Below are 17633 nucleotides of genomic sequence, written 5' to 3' on the forward strand. Positions count from 1 at the left end.
TGCACACAACATAGCTACATTCACCGTTATCTTGCTTAGTAAAACCAGTCTCCGCATCCGTAATCTCTAAAACAGGGCAACAAGCTAGACTGCATTGCGTATGTGTGTTGCACACAGTAAAAGAAGCCAGTGCTTGTGGCAACAAGAGGCTGAGTGTTTACATGAGAGGGAGAAGCACTGTCATTCACTCGGGCTGAAGTGGAGATCGTCAAACCATAAGCCCGAGAGGTGGTGTTGAATGTAAATGTGGAGGCATAAACAAGAGTGTTTACAGCTCCCACTGCCAAAAACAACGACAAGGAGGGAGGGGGGCAGGTGAAGGACATAAAGGAGGAGGAGACAAGACAGAAGGTACAAACAGTGTGAGTTGGAGAATCAACAAGACGGATTCACATGCAGAAGACAGAAGAGAAAAAGTCGAGACAAGATGTGCCTCAGGAGGGCGAACGTCTAACATAAAAAGACAGTTTAAAGAGAGAATAAGGATGAAACAAAAAAGGACAGACAGAGAGAAGTAAAGTGAGTGGGATAAACAACCTCTCACCCCCTCATCATCTCTACATCCTGTGATACAGGACTCTACAGCACAGCACTGAGTCCTCCTCAGGGGGGACCTTTGGACCCTCTAGTAGCCGTTTCAGCTCCTTCCTCACACGCTCGACAGATGGGAGCATGCTGCACAGTAGTTTGCTCATTTTGAAACAGTGAACCTGCACTGGGGACAAATCCCACAGCATTCACTTAGCTAGATTTATTTCATCAATTAGACTCAGCTTTGTCAAGTATATGAAGGGAATAACAAATCAAACGAAGAAGCAATAATCCACGGGACAGTAGAAGAGTGACTGAATGAGATCATGCAAGGAGGCTGAACAGACGAGTGGCTTGAAAGTAAGGACATTAACTCCCATAGAAAATGAAGGGCAAACTCTCAAGTGAGCGCTTAGGAAAAGTTAGTTGAACTTTTTACAACCACTCAGCAAAGATAGACAACCCTTCAGCATCTCACCTCGTTGTAGCTACGGAAAAAGTCATCAATGACCAGTTAATTGTGATGCAAATACATTGATTACTCTGTTGTTGCCAAAGACAACCTCACATCCCATCAATGTTTCTCAGTTGCATTATAACAAGAGAGTTTCTAATGTTTGTGATTGGACCAGTGTCCAACTCCAGCAGCAGTTTTCAGTTTCTAACTTAATCTCCTTGTTTTCTTTCTTTCACTTTCAGCACACTTTGTTCTTGGGCTGCCTTCAAGGTCTTCCCACGTCAGACAGTTTTAAGAACTTGCCCCAGGTATAATATATAAACAAAGAATCACCAGATGTGAAGGTGAATCTGAACAGAACTTCTCATCTGTATACATGCAGCCTTACAATAGAAACATTATCTCACAGCTAACTGGGATTACACAAATACATTGGTTATATTACTTGAAAATTAATTCAAAAGCTGAGGGAGTTTTTGTCCTGTCAGTTTATGGACAATTGTGAAACCATTTTTCAGGCATGTATCTTTCCTAAGGTTTGTTTCAAAAGGGCAACTTGCTGAAGGTTATTCAGAGATCTTGCCTGGAGTCTTTAAGTCTCATTAGGTCTAATCAGTATGCTATCATAGGCAGATACAGCAGTGTGTATTCAACTAAAACCTGAAAGGTAAAACTCCAGCTGACAACTGAGGTCAGTGCATCATCAGAGGACTAACTTACCTTCAGGCTACTTTATGTAATGTCAATTCTCTTGTTAATTTGCTTGCGACTACAATAAAATTTGTAGGGTGAAGTACAATATTTGGGCATTTCTGTGTAATAAAAAGACATTTAATTATACAGTTTTTAAACACTTATCTGTTTTCAGTTTCCCACCTTTAAATGGGGGTCAATGATTCATTCTGCTGGTGCTGGACTAAAATCCCATTACCACTGTGCTTTGAGATTGTTTTCCTTGCACCAATCCACAGTAAATAGTCCCTAATCTGTTGCATTTTGTTTGAGTTTACATGACCCAGTTACAAAGCAAACCATGGGTCTCACAGATGTTTCCTGGCAAAGAATGGGCCTTCAGGGGGTGACTACGCAGAACAAGTTATTGTTATCAGTACTACTACTCTTATCAGTACCCCTTATCAGTTCTGTTCTTTATCAATAACCGTTTTGGTTCTTTTTCGTTACTAAATCATTTCTGTTTTATAAACTATATTGTTTGGGTACCTTTCACATTTGAACCAATACCGATAACTGAAAGTCAGTGCCGGTACCCAACGGTATCATGTTTGGCAGTTTATTCTCTCTATAACAACAAAAATGTCATTTTTGAACAGGCGGTAGGGGTGACATAGTCGACCCTATCTATTATACTTTACCCTGGTCAACAAGTGATGCTACTCCTCTGCTCTTTTGTCTCTCTCTGTTTAGACACAACTAACAAATGTGTGGAATAAGTACAAAATCAATCACAATCACACCCAGCAGTGATACAAGGATATTTCTAAAATAAAATACAAAAGAAAACAGCTACTGAAACTATGTCTGCAAATTGGCCCTGCAACTAAAGTTTCAGCTTGCTGGTGAGCTTAGATTCTCTGCCCAAGTCCGAGCCCGGCCCGACCCGGCTTGGGCCCGCGGGCCGGCTTGGGCCGGGAGCCCCCCTCCCTCTGACGGGCGCAGGCCGGGCCGGTCAGATGTGACTTTTTTTATTTTTTAAAGCTATGATTTTATAATGTTATAGGCTATGTATTGTAGTGACCCTGCAGTAAATGTTCTGTTATAATGTCAATGTTCTGTGAGTTAATGGCATGTTTGGGATTGAATGAGGTGCGGGGTGCGAGTGTCGAGTGTCCTGGACATAACGTGTACGGGCTCAGGCCGGGTCGGGCTGGATTTTCTGGGCCCGATCTAAGCTCTATTTCTTAGTCTACACTCTGCTAAAGCACCAAAAAACGAGAAGCACACTAGACTTTTGCTAAAAGTTCACGTCTCTCTTGGCAAATAAAAAGGCAGCTTCAAAACATATACTGTCAAAGATCTCTTGTCATACAGGAAAAAAAGAGAATCAATTTCTATTCAGAGCAGGAGAATGGTTCTGGATATTGAAGGACTTTTGTCACAATCTACAACACAATTTCATTCAAAACCGTGATAACAGTGTGTGTCCTCAGGCTGCAGAGGCAGACTGTGAATGGCACAAAGAAATACTGCGTCCTTTGTCTGCAGTTTTAAGTTCAGGTGTGCATATAAAATGAGCATGTGTTGAGGTTGACTGTCAAATGTCTGTCAAAGGCTTTTTACATCACAGTTCAAACAGTTAATATGCCTAACAATGTAACTGATAGAATCAAAGTTAATTTCTATTAGGCCATGCTGTTCAGTCAAACTTGCCTGATGCAATACATCAGAATAAGCCAATGACAGACATGCATAAGGGACGGTATCAAACTTCTTTGTAGTGCTGATACGCTGTACACTGCAGAACTTTAAAGCTGTATCGCGGCACAGAAACCCACAACTATGTGGAAAATGTAAATGTGAGTTGTCACCACTGCTGCGCTCAGAGGGTGTCAACAACGTGAGAATGTCACTGCCACTTTTCCACTGTAGCATCAGGACTCATCAAAATGACTGTGAATTCCTCTGCCGTCAGGATTTAATGCCACTCTTCAGCACAAGTTGATCTCTGCTCCGTGGGTGAATGTATTTCTATGTGAAGTAGGGATGCCACGGCACCTAGAAGTCACGTTTCGGTTCATATCCCAGTTTAGGAGTCACAATTCAGTGTGAGTTCAGTACAGCTGGAAAAAACAACAACAAAAGCATAAGAATCTGTTTCTTTTCTTTTCTTTTCTTTTCTTTTCTTTTCTTTTCTTTTGAACTGGCACTTTGCCAACCGGCAACTTTGGTTGAGTATTTTCCAAAAAGGCAAAACTGAAAATACTAAATACTGTGAAACTTCAATTACTAGCCCAGGCTATTATTTGCTTAAACCACTTAACTCAAAATGCCTACATTTGGGACAGGCGTATATATGGGACAGGCCTTTAATTTCTGTTGGGAAATAGTATAAAGTTGTTTATTTAACCCAGTATGAATTTTACTTGTATAAAAATTAGGCTTCAGATAATATATTAATCATGAATCATTCATTTGATCTAGCTCCAAGAGACAGAGCATCAGAGACACAGAGAGAGTTATGACACCTGGCATACCGACACAACACCACTATACCCTACTAAAACAATACTCACGACTTTTTGATTCTTTTGATCTGAAGACCCTTACGGACTAAAGGAATATAAATACTTACAGGGTAATCAACGGATGGACACGTAATTTGACTTTATGGCTGCTTCAGAGGTAGGGAGTCACCGCCCTTTTTTTTTGTCTCTCTTGTTTATCAGCCCAGCAAATCTGAACGAATTATTCTTTGGTGCTCATGGTGTCAGTAAAATTAACTGAACAGTTGAATAGTGGAGAATCTAATCTAAGAAGTGCGTCTAAAGACTGCTTGAAAGCAGTGAGGATTAGCAGATGGACCCCGGTTTGTTTTTTCCTTGTCCCTGTGATCAGCACATCTGGGTGATGCGGTTGAATGACCATTAGCATGTTTGATGTGTTTCCATTTACATACCCTACAACAGTGGGACAATGTCGACAGACAGTCTTTGTCTTATTAACTATTCCCTCTCCGTTGCTCTTGGGGCTGACCACATACCATTAAGCAAGTCTTCTAGCTCCAGCTTTACATTTGCGTCCACGACATGCCAATCTGCTTCAGGACACGTTTCTAACGACGTACAGTGAAAGGTTTCCAGGCAGAAGTGCGCCTGTGAATTTTAGTCCCACATTACGTGCATCAGTCTACGTATTGTGTATTCTGAGTGCGGCTGCATTCACCAAACCATGACCCCCGTACTGTGACAGTTTGGCACGACTACACAAACTGTTACAGCCCGAGTAAAGATATACTGTATCCTCCCCTTACGCCTGAAACATCCAATTTAAATTCAACAGCCTCCATTATTTCTCATAGTGGGAGAATATAGGCCACCGTAATTGAAGCAAAAATACATCCCGCTTTCTTCAGCTTTTGATAACATGAAACACTTAAGCCTGTCACCCTACAGGTCTCTGGTAATTGAACTGCTTCGTTTTGTATTCAGCAAACTATCCCCTACAAGCATTGGCTATTTTAGCCTCTAATTGCAAAGAAATAAGCAATTCGGACTCCCTCACTTGGTATAGATATTAAATGGGAGGGCAGCAAGGAGGAATCAGCTTTGGTAATATGATTTGCCGTCCCTGTCTTTCTACTGCTCGCTCTTCTGTCTGTCTTCATCCTTCACTTTGTTGACAGCTGCCTCAAATGGCAGAGCAGCATCTGATATTTTGGCATTGAGAGCTGGCTGTGAACAACAGGCGAGTGAGACTCAGAAACTGTCTCAGCTGCAGCTAACGTGACAGCTCTCTCCCCGGATGAATGTGACTTTTGACAAATGAATGCTGTTACACCTTCTGCTGTCCAGCAAGTCATGTGCCCCGCCACCTGCATTTGAAGCACAGAGGGGTTTGTTGTTCAGGGCGGCACGTTTGCTAAAAATGATGGGGCTGAGTTTTCAGACACGTGGACCTAACTGCTGCAGCAGAGAGAGAGAGAAAGCCATGCATTCATAAATCTATGCAACAAGTCAGATCTATCTATCTATCTGCTCTGTGGGGCTCAAATACCATAATGGAGCATCATGGGTAAGAGGGTTTACTTTCCATCTAAACACTACACTAGGCGGTTAAATTAATTGCTTCTTTTATTCTTGTTAAAGGTGTGATGATAAGTGAAAATACTTTATCTGGCTGCAAACTCTCAGCACCACATGGCACATGAATGCAAATACAGTATTTCCCCTACATAGATTTAGCAGCAGGGCTGCATTACTGCCAAATGATTAGTACTGCTGCTATATAAAAATCTCTTTATACGCAATTAACTAGCCATCTCTACTTCAAGCAGCCAGAGTCGGGACAAGCAAGGATTATAAATAGAACAACACTAGATCAGGTTGCTCCAATCGATCGGACACCGATTGTTATTGGCCGATATTCATGCTAAACAGTTTGAAGGACAATCAGAAGAGCCAGTCAGATGACACAAAAACACACGGCACATCTTCTTAACATGCTGTTAAAACGGTTTCACTGGTTGGGCTGTTCTGACAAACTGTAGCTCTCACTGAACATTCACTGTCACATTCCTTGCTTACTGTGATCCTGACGTCCAGCTCACCTGCCTATCCTGAACACAGGCACACCGTCTCTTTCTTCTTGCTCACCACACACACACACACTGCACTGAATGCTTCTGTAGAGGCTGAGATATACTCTGCTGTTTTCACTGTTTACATTCAGCTTGTTTGTCCTGTACTGTACCCACACGAACAACATGACATCTTTATGAGTCACTTTGTCTCTGCGACTGGAAACATGGTTGATTGCGGAGACGGGGCAACTGTTACAGTTTTTGGTTTTGACGTCTTTACTGAAAAACTTCAACTATTTGGATACAGTTTTTTATGTGGGTTATTTGTATCTGTGTTATTTGTATCTGTGTTCTACCTGGTAAGAGTCATCACTTGTTTTAATAAGCAATGTTAGAGTCACAATACTGATTGAAACACTACATGGCAAATCTTACATCTTCTCCTATATGCAGGAGCGCGTGTATCAACATATGGGGTATGGGAAGCATTTTCTTAAACGCAGTTCAGTATCAGCAGACGGCGATTATATTATCTTATCTGGAAAAAAAAACCTGGGGGAAACACTGCAATAGCTACTGTACTGAATTTGACGTTTCCTGAAGCTGCTTGATAAATTAGTTAATCGTCAGAAAATGAATCCCTGGATTATTGTTTCAGATACAGATAATGCCAAACCTTTTCTACCTTCCCTGTATTTTATTTTGTTGCTTGTGCAATGTTATTTTTCTGTCATGATTTTATCAAGACAATGTATGCTTTTATTAATTTACTTGTATTCTATTATTTTTGTTTGATTATTCCTCTCTAAAATGTGACGATTTGCTGTTTTTCTGTTGTATATAACTGTAAAATGTATAGTTTTAGTCTTTGGCTGTTGCTCAGATTGAATCTTCAGGCTTGGGGGAATTGTGATGGCCTTTTTCCCGACATTTTATAGACTAAATGACTAATGAATTAAGTAGTTCATTGCAGCCCTTAACAGCCCCATATACGTGACAGATGGTGTTTACACAAATATGTGGGACGTTTACATTCTCATCTCTATAAAAATCCACTCCAAACTTCATCGCACTGAATCAGACATACTGACGACAGTGTGAGAGCATCCCAAACTAGACTTTCTAACTTTAACAGAAGCTTAAGGGAAAATATCTGACTGTTTGCTGGTGTTATTTATCAAGCAACACAAGTCAGTTTCTTCAGACTTTTTTTAGATTTACTCCCACACTGTAAGTAAACCAGATAAAGACACATCAAGATGCCTTTTCTAAAGATACTCACTAGACTATAATCTGAAGCATGCATTCAATTTTTGCACCCAAATAAACCTCAGAGATAGTGCCAGCAATTCATGAACAGAAAATGTGCCCGCATTACGGTAAACTGCTTTTGGCAATGGAGGCACTCCATCTAATGTTGGAGCTCTAATTTTAAAAGAAACCTGTTTCTGGTCACAAATTCAGAGTGAGCTGTCTGAAGGTCACAGAGTGCTGTTGTGAAACTGTTTAGGCTGGATTTCTGCTCTGAGTTGATTGATCCTGGTCACACTAACAGCAAGTGTTAGGGGAGTTTCTGTTTCAGGGGAATGAACCACAAATGTCTGACAAACTACTTTTTGTACTGGACAACAGTCAAGAGGATCAAACGGACCTAAAGGATAAAAAGTAATAGCCTACCAGAGTTGCAGTCATCTCCTGCAAAGCCATCCTGGCACACACAGAATCCCTCCTTGCAGACTCCCTTCTTGCTGCAGTTGTTGGCACAGTAGACCAGCGAGCAGTCCTCTCCCACATACCCAGGCCTGCACTGGCATGTCCCGTTGATGCACAGCCCCTGGTCTGAGCAGTCATTGAGACACCTCCCGACCATGCAGTCCTCGCCTGTGAAGGACTCCTCGCACACACACTCCCCGTCGATACACAGCCCGCGACCTGAGCAGTCTGAAGGGCACCGCGGCTCTGAGCAGTTCTCGCCTCCAAAGTCACGGTCGCACACACACTCCCCTTCCACACACACGCCCTGGCCGGAGCAGTCGTCCGGGCAGCGGGGCTCGGAGCAGTTTTTGCCGGCCCAGCCTTCCTCACAGATACAGCCGCACAGGTCAAAGCTGAAGCTGCCATGGCCACTGCAGCCTGGGACAAAATCCATATGACCTATGAAAAAAGGTTATATACATTGTATACAGTGTGACAAAATGATGCTTAATTCAAGGATGAAAAATTTAGCATATAGTCAGCTAGGGTAATATTTCTTTTATTTTAATATAAACTTATAAACGAACACATCCAATCCTCTTCATGTTCACATTAGGACTGAATACCAGAAAATTGAGATTCCCAGTCTGATGAGAGAAACTGTAGTCAAGACATCAATGAAAACCTGTCTCATTTTGTACAATTCCATCTCGCTGCCGTCCTCCTCAGCTGATCATTTCATCCTCATTCTGATTCACATCGTGACTGCTGGAGATAATCATATTCCCACTGAAGAGATGGAGCATTTTCAGAAAATATCTGAATGGGGTGATGGTGTCAATGGAGCAGATCCTTTAACCATAATATATCCTATAACTCTATCCATTCTAGTCCCCTCATATTATAATGGCAGCATCTCCTGAATAGTGAACATTTGAGCATTTTTACCAGCTGCAAAGGTTTCTTCACACCTTTTAGACCAAGACTGTGTGGGGGAAAAAAAGTCACCCTCCAGCATCAATATTCTGCTACTGTCTGTCTCCTCTTCATTCATGGTATAAACAGTTTTTTTCTACATCTTTCACTTATGGTACCTGTTTTTTTTTGTTGTTTTTTTTGATACTTTATGAGGCCGCCTGTTTTATAGGAATTTCTTCCAGCTCTTCTGTATCTTTGCTTTGAAAAGCCTAATGGTTGATACCTGAGGGTTTTTTGTGCAAATATTGCAGGTAAAATACCTTATACATATATATATATATATATATATATATATATATATATATATATATATATATATATATACATATGAAAAACATTCTCCTGCTTTATCCTTATACTTTGTTGTCATTGTTTAGCAGTACTCACCCATGGCTGAGCTCTCCCCACAGCATCCAGATCCACACTGTGCTCTGAGCAGGGACACTTCTCTCTCCAGCATCTCCACCCTGGTGGCAAGCTGTTGGATTGTAGTTGTTGCAGGACAACCACATGCAGCTTTTGGGATGTTGATGCGGTGGGTGAATGTTACCTGAAACAGAACAGTTTGGTTAAAAAGTGAATATTGCTGCCTAAGGCCATCTAATTATGCATACAGTGCCATTTATTTTACAATTATGGGATATTTTGTTAATTTCAAAGTGACACTTAATCCAAAACCAGGTATCAAACACTAACCTGTAGGCTTGCAGAGTGGCAGAAAAACATTTTCATTGTGTAATAGTGTCAAAACGTCCATAGAAACGTCTTAACAACCACCTCCCTGCAGCACTGTCTGTCTCCTTCTAACAGCAGGAACAAAAACTGGCTGCTTTGATGCCCTCAAGCCAACGTAAAACTAAAAAGCTCCACAGGGTCTCAACAGGTGTGAGAATTATGGAGGACAGTGGCGCACTTAGCCAAATGTTGGTGAAAATATGACTGTTTGACTATTTAGCATATAGATGGATGTGTTATTCATAGTTTGTCATGTATGTTTTGTAGAGTTGGGTGCTGTTCAAATTAGAATTAGGTACTGGTACCCCGACAGTGCTTTTTCTGGTACCTCACTCTCTCTCTCTCTCTGTATTAACAAAAATGTACTTTGAGTTGTGAAAAATAACTAACTAACTTCCAGCTGCTGGGCAAAAGTGAAGCGAGAGTAAACTAGAGTAGAGCATGCTGCTCTCTGGCTCTGTCAGCAACAGCACACTCTCCTCTGCCTACTGTAGGTTTCAAAACATAGATGAATAAATTTATTCAGTGCTTTTTTTATTGGGTATTAACCTTGCACGCCCAGGAGACGCAGCTGAGCCTGCACGTAGCTGGTGCAGACAGCTGCATAGATTTAAATGAGAGTGAGAAAAACGCTTCTGATATGCTTGCGATCTAGACACAAGGAAGATCTCCACCTGGTGCCGCTGCACTAAGTTCCAGCTTGATCCGGTTTTGTTCTATCCTCCATTGTCAAAAGTGGCCATGATCACCTCCAGCAGCCACATCACAGCTGGAGCAGGACACATTATCTCGCCCAGATGTGCTCTCAGGTACCAAAAGTTGGCACCAATTGATTTAACGTGAACCGTTACATGGTAGTATCAGTAGTATTTTTGATCGGTACCCTTCCAAGTACCGACTTTAACATTCAAATCTAATATTTTGTTATGTATGCAAAACAGTGTTCGCCTTATAAACCAACACAACTTTTGGTGAAATCTGACATAAAATCTAATTACGCTGCATTAGTGGTTTGACAATATTCCATTGATGCTTTAATACTGTCACTTTTTCCATCTTGAAAACTGGTCACCATCATAATCAACTGTTATAGACTTGAATTCACAATGACCACAGATTTTAGCGTCTATACTCTATGAGTGTCTGACACCGAAAAGATTGGGCACTTTTGTTTTGGTTTTGGGTGAAGTATCACTTTAATTATTTCTGAGCAAAACAACATATCACCATAAACATCAGTATGTAAATGACTGTGTGATGAAACAGATGTTGTCCTTTAGAATAATTTCGGCGCCACATGAGACTGTCTGCCTGAATCACTCACAAAGACTCTCCTAAAACTAAACTCTTGTATCATCCAAAATACTGTTTCGCTCTTTATGCTTCGCTTCTAATTAGGCAAAAATAAAATATTGCTTAGATACATACCTGGCTGTCAGCATCCAGCGTCTGCTCAGTGTATTCTGCTGGTCCACTTGGATCCACTGGACCCTCCACAGAAGGTCTGGACCCCAACTCAGCACGAGAACCTTTCAATCAAAAAGAATGGGTCTAAATACGGCATGTTTGTGTGTCTCTATGTGAACAAAAGGTGCCCTGAGGACAGCAGATAAGACTAGAGTGAGTTTAAACTCAAACACTGGATCGATCGGAAGACCTCACCATCACCTGGGGCAGGTGGTGCGGAGGCGTCCAGGTCGACAGAGCACAGAGACTCCAAGGGTACATTGATGTTGTACACATGGTTGAAGACCACGGTTTGGTCCCGCAGGGTCTCGTTGGCTGAGGAAGCAGAGGGGGGCTGATTCCCCCCTGGGATCTGTCTCCTCACTCTGGTGGTACGAACCAGCTTGTTGTCTCCTGATGGAGCAGCGTGAGCAGCACCCTGGAGAGAGAGAGAGACAATATGAAACAAAAAACACTGCACGTGGTTTGCACTCAGGGGTTTGTTTTTTGTCCTTTATATCTTGTATTCACAGAATATGATGGAATGAAGACTAAGAAAACAACCCAGGAGGGACACAAAACAAGATGGCACTAATACGCAGTATATGAAGGATTTTTCTCGCTGGTTGCAACACTGACAAAACAATTTTCACATAAAAAAAATGGGTCATTTGCAAAAAATCTGGTGACAGTTTGGTATTTTGAGGCTGTGCTTTCTTTTTGTCTGGCAGGAGGCACAGAGAATTTCTAACATTGGATAAAGCAAGCAACATTTCAAGGGGAAAGAATAATAAGCAAAAAATACAGCCACAGGCAGACATCCTGGGATCAACTACTGGCTGTATTTATGACATCTTGCTGAATTTGACCCCACTAGCACTACCTGTGTGCAGCTGACCATTCCTGAAACCCATTCACTGAACAGCGACCGTCCCAATCATAGCTTAGCAACCGTAACTAGGCACAGCGGGCCTGTCAAGATTTGGACGTCTCCACATGTCGAAGAGATGTGCAAGAGGCTGCGGAGGAACAATGCTCTTTAAATAGTTGGAGGGTGTGTGTCTTATTTTCACCCTTTTCAAAACCAAAACACAAGAGTAAATGCATAAGGAATGGATTAAAAAGTATGTTTATCTTTTCAAAGCTGCAAATGTCAGGATGTCAGCCTAAGTAGCTTCCTACTAATAAAGCATTACATCCAAGGCCAGGGAGCACATCATTAACTAACCACATTAGTTTGTGGGGTTACAGGTCACTGATATCCACTGTTTAGTATTTTCTAACTATATTAAACTGGTCCTGGATGCTGTTAGATTTTAGGCTAATGTTGGCAGCTCTGTCTAGTTTATACCCCAGCAACCACAGACAATGTTACATTTGCCCCCTCGTCCTTAAAGCCCTTCCTGTTGTAATGTTGAAACACACAGGTAAAACATACTGTTTGAAAATAGGAATAAGTGTGTAAGATAAGCCGTAAACAGCAGTTTAAGGTGCCATTTTTTCTTATCATACTTTTAATACTAAGCTGCTCTAAACTGCAATACAAGAACAATGCTGTTTCTTTGTTTCCACGTCTCATCTGTTAGTGAGGATGGTACAGGCCCCCAGAAAGGCTGCATAGCCTTGCTTAGAATTTCTCCCAGTGGCCACTCCCCATATTCCAGCGAAAAAAATCCCCTGCGGCCCAAAAAGCCCTTCCCCTGCAGACCACCATAATAAAAGAGACATTTGTAAAACTGGTGACATGACACCTCTTTCTGTTCTGAAATTTTGATCCATGATAGTTTTACATTACTAAAACTTTCTTCAAGCCAAGAAAAACGACTTAAGATTCCCTGATGTCATCATAATGTAAAGTCTATGAGCTGAGCGGGAACTCGTGGGCGGGGCCAGCAGGAGAAACACTACTCCGCATATTCAGTTGGCCGCACACAGCAGAAGATAGAAACTTTTTAAAAGTATGAGCCAGCTGAGCATCTCCATTGAACTCAACTGGCACCATCTTGGTGTTCGGTATTTAGTTATTCTTATACATCTGTGGGAGGTGACTTTTTGCCAGGGACATGCAGCTTTAGCCTCAATTATTGCATGTATACAGTCACCAGGTGCATGTTTAAGACCGCTTTTTACAACAATCTCTTTTAAAACGAGTCTGATTGACACTTTAAAAAGTCAGCCAGAAACATAACTCATGGAGCTAATGTTAGCTTAATTGGCAAGCTAGCTTTACCTAATTAAATCTACTCATCATCATTTCAGCCACAACATTAAAAGGTCACTGAATAGAAATGAGAAGCCTGATTCTGTCTGTCTGTCTATCTCTGTCTGACATCAAGACATATTCTTTACTGAGAGTTTCGAGTGGTAAATCTGCCAACACTGCATATGTGTTTCGGGTTGTGACGGTATAGATTTCGTTTCCCCGTGTGTGAATATTCCTGGTCTTCCTCTCCATCAACACTGATGCATATGATCGTGTTATAGAAGCAGTGTGGCTCAACAGGGCAATGCATAGTGTGTGTGTAGCAAGAGAGAGTGCAAAGGGAAAAGTGAGCAGTGAAGGTGTCTAGTGGCAGTAAATGTACAGAGCAGGTTACAGTTTGCCCATGAATAAACACTGCAGCTACTCTTTACCTAAGACGCTCCCGTGTCTAGCTTCCCAGCTGCAGGGCAAAAGTGAAGGAAGAGTTACAAACCGGAACAGAGTGTGCTGCTCTCTGGCTCTTTATTGAGCATCAACCTCTTGTTTATGTGTGTACTGTTGGAAAAAATAGCCTTAAAGCGTAAATAAAAGCTTCAGGTCTCAGTTACAACTGTGAGATGCATCTGAGTTGTGAGCCTGCTGCAGACATGAAATCAGAGTGTGTTGTGTGAGATGTGCGAGTTGAAAACACATCTGGTTCACTTGCGGTCTTGACACAGGGTGAAGAGCAACTATATGCACTCCTGTAATTTTCAACAGCAGAAATTTAATAAATGAATAAATTGCTGTGAGGACAATAATGAGCTCAGCCTGGTGGTGGGCATCAGCTGACCCCAGTATAGTGATCATACAGTTATCTTCACAGCCTCGTTTGAGTATATGCATGACTAGAAAGGTTCACATATAACGCAGGAAAACAACACTAAACTCCAAATCATCATTTCTGTTTGATAGTAAACTGGCCAGTGTGGATTTGTGCCCAGAGTCTAGTGATTAACTTCAGTGCCAAATATAGTAGATTGGAAATACATAATGAATATGAGGGGGAAAAAAGCCCTGGGCAGCTCGACTCAGGAAAAGAAATAGCCAGGGCAATTTTGTCTGAACACATTTTACCTGTAGAGCAAGAAACAGAGCCAGAGCCAGGATCCAGCCTGCTGCGGGCGCAGTGGCCCTGTGATGCTGCTGTGCCAGTGGCATGCTGGGAAGAAACCTCACCACTCCTGTCCACTCACACCTGTGGAGAAGTAAGATGAAGCAGAGAGGTGTGAGAAGAGAAAAAGCAGTCTGTGATGGGTTGTTTGAGTTGCACAAAAAGACATACTGTAGCTGTTCCAGTGTAGTTGTTAAATCTGCCGACATGGAAACGGTTCATGTGTCTGTTGTATGTGGGTTTCTGTGCATGTAGGGAGTCCCACTGCCATCAGCTTATCCTCAGTAAATGGTAAATAAATGCCTTTGATCTGATGTAAAATAATTGGCTTCAGACAGGAAAAAAAGGAAACTCCTCCAGGGATTGTGGAACTGGCTAAGAACCTTTGAATGTATTTCACTGTGCAATACCAAATATTTGATCTTTCCACTCGGGAGGAATACAGAAATATTGCTCAGGGAGAGAGTTGATAGATGGATTTCAGTAGAGAAATGGTTTGAGTGATGCTGCTGTAATCCCCTCTCCACGAATGTGGAAGTGAGAACAGGGACAAACTGAAATAAAAGCAGCACAGACGGAAAAAGGGATGTGGATCCTTCAAGCTGACTGTCACGTATCAGTGAAGATAAAACGGCGCAGAGTTGAAGTTTGCCTTTCATGCTGCTATTTGAATTTATTGAGTTTTGTCACTATCAACTGAATCAAACGTCTTGCCCAACCTCCAAAAAAATATGTTTTATCTTGCAAGTGCGGGGGACAGCTGGTGTCTTGAAAGTATGAGGACAAGACTGAAAAGCAATTATATCAGTGGTATGTGTGTGTTAATGTGTCCTAGCAGTAATTTTCAGCGCAATTCCCCTGAGTTTTAGCATGTTCGTGTCTACGTATGTGTGGGAAGAATACAGTTCAGAAGGGGGGGGGTCTCACAGATGAGCCTGTGTAGTCTGTATTCAAGTGCCTCTTTTATCACAACAATGCATCTCATGTTGGTGAAGCAGGCTATTGCTCTCAGCTGGCGCCTTTTGTGAGAGCCAGATGGAAGTCTTCTTATCACACCTAACTGGCTCTGCCTTTTTTTTTTTGATCATTTAGGGTGGAAATGTTGAAACTTCAGTGTATTTGCACATAAATGAGAAACAGAATATCCCAGAGTGTGTGAACCATGAATCCTTTTAAGTTTGTCTCATTGAGGCAAAATAAAAAGCTTTTTTTTTTCATAAATTGATGCAGACTCAGACTTCCTGCTCACACAGTCACACTTTATAGATCTTTTGCACCCACCTGAGCACATCTTTCATTTCAAGGCAAAGTGGAGCAACCTCTGTGTATGCGTGTGAGGCACTTGCATGGTGTACAGACCCACTCATATAAAGAAGGTTGACACATACAGTACATCATAAAGGACCCATAGGGGAAAGATAGCTGCTCATACGCTACAATCGACAGCATGCCTCGCTTCAGACGGTGCCACTAATGCTTTCAACAATGACTTTGGCCTTGCTGGAATAGACTCCAAACCAATGCTGCCTGCTCTGCGCAGCAGAGATGGAAAAATGTTCTGCTTTGAAACCCTCCCCTAAAGCATGGAGCCGCTGTCTGACACGACACGAGCCGTTTAACTGGTGAATTCACCAAACAAATGAAAAGCACGCTGATGATGAAGGAGTGAGCAAGCCAACTGGAACCATGTTGTTCACAGCCATTAGCTAACGCAGCGTCCCCTCAGCTAGCTTCAGTAGATGGCTCACACGCATGCTTAAAACACATGATGATGATGAATGGCACAACATGGACGTTTCAGTTGTTCCTTGTTACAAGCACGATGGAAAACAGCTCTCAAGATCAACCGTGACCATCATGTATTTAATAGGAGTCTGACCAGTACTGAGTATGTGAAGAAAATAAAATTTAAGTCGACATTTGTTTTTTTTCCCTCTAAACACATAACATTATTTTCAGAAATTAATTCTTAAAATAATTTCCAGCTAATTTCTTAGAAGTGTCCTGAAAAGAACGTTATGTTTTGCTACAAATTACAGGAAAAATAAACATCCTTGAGAGAAAAAATACTTTTGGGCCCAAGTAAATATTCATTGTTCACATATTATTGGTGACATCGTTCTCCATATTATGTTGAACTGTACGCCTGTCTGACCATCTGTGCACTGATGGAAAGACTCTCTACATTCACTAGCAATTAACTGGACTTCGTTAACCTGAAATGTACCAATTTATTTTCTTATTTTGGGGTTATTTCACCCATGTGCCATCCAGGGTGGGGGAAGCACAGAGGGGATAGTTTAAAGACTGGAGGGACAAGAAAGAGTTTATGAGAGTTGATAAAGAATGCTGATAAAAAAAGAACACCATGTTTGTCTACATATGTTATAATGATCCATTTCCTGTAAAACAGATGCATGTAGAGGCTGATTATTTGCTGTTAAACCTATTTTAACCTTGAGTACTCAAAAATCAAAAATTTTGAAACCAAGATGGACAAGAGGTCGTTAAAAGTAACGGCAGGAATGCAAATTTAAACATTTACATTTTAATGACAGGCAGACAAGTCCATCTGCTGATGAAAATTGCATGATACAATCGAAAGCACAAGAGTAGCTGCTAAATAGATCTTGTAGGGTGATTATTTGTCAGCTATGTTAAGTATATCTTTGGCATTTCTACAGTGAAATTTCTTTTTACTTTTTTATCTAACATACACTGATACTGACAGGTTGTCTCTTTCCTGTGTTGTGATTTTACATGTTTTGTGTTTTATTGCTGTTTTAACGGATAATGTAACATCTGGCCAAGAGACAAGGGATGTTGATACATCTGCATTGTCTCAGTACAATTAAATTTACATGAATAAATACATAAATAAATCAGCTGTAACTTTCGGGCAGGCTCTCTTTTATACCAGTTAATATCAGTTTCTTTAACCTCTTTTCTACGACAAAGAAACAGAGTTAAAAATAGATGTGTCACAAGATGAAAATTCATGCAACCTTTTTATCTCGCTACAGACAAACAAGATAAAGGTCTCTTGTACGCATGCAGTGTCTTGCTTTAAGGCATACTGCTTTTAAACGCCTACCAAATATACAGTACATTAACACAACCCTATAGATAGTTTCGCACTGGCAGTGATAAAAGTTTGAAAGAGTTTCAAAGTCATCGG

At 41.4% G+C, this 17633-nt stretch overlaps 1 protein-coding gene across 6 annotated transcripts in view; it reads right to left on the reverse strand.

The window, feature by feature from the left end:
* tnr (tenascin R (restrictin, janusin)) overlaps nucleotides 1–17633 on the reverse strand; it is a 274847-nt gene that overhangs the window by 102791 nt on the left and 154423 nt on the right. For 4 of the 6 annotated variants that reach the window (XM_033638024.2, XM_033638026.2, XM_078173332.1 and 1 more), the window contains exons 4-8: nucleotides 14419–14539; nucleotides 11316–11538; nucleotides 11082–11182; nucleotides 9306–9468; nucleotides 7923–8399 (exon numbers count right to left, since the gene is read on the reverse strand). In XM_033638024.2, the coding sequence (XP_033493915.2) occupies nucleotides 7923–8399; nucleotides 9306–9468; nucleotides 11082–11182; nucleotides 11316–11538; nucleotides 14419–14539 (1085 nt within the window). The remainder of the gene's footprint in view (nucleotides 1–7922; nucleotides 8400–9305; nucleotides 9469–11081; nucleotides 11183–11315; nucleotides 11539–14418; nucleotides 14540–17633) is intronic. The other 2 variants (XM_033638023.2, XM_078173333.1) reach the window with 2 other exon arrangements.

Source organism: Epinephelus lanceolatus, chromosome 12, assembly GCF_041903045.1.
Source record: "Epinephelus lanceolatus isolate andai-2023 chromosome 12, ASM4190304v1, whole genome shotgun sequence".
Lineage (NCBI taxonomy): Eukaryota > Metazoa > Chordata > Actinopteri > Perciformes > Serranidae > Epinephelus > Epinephelus lanceolatus.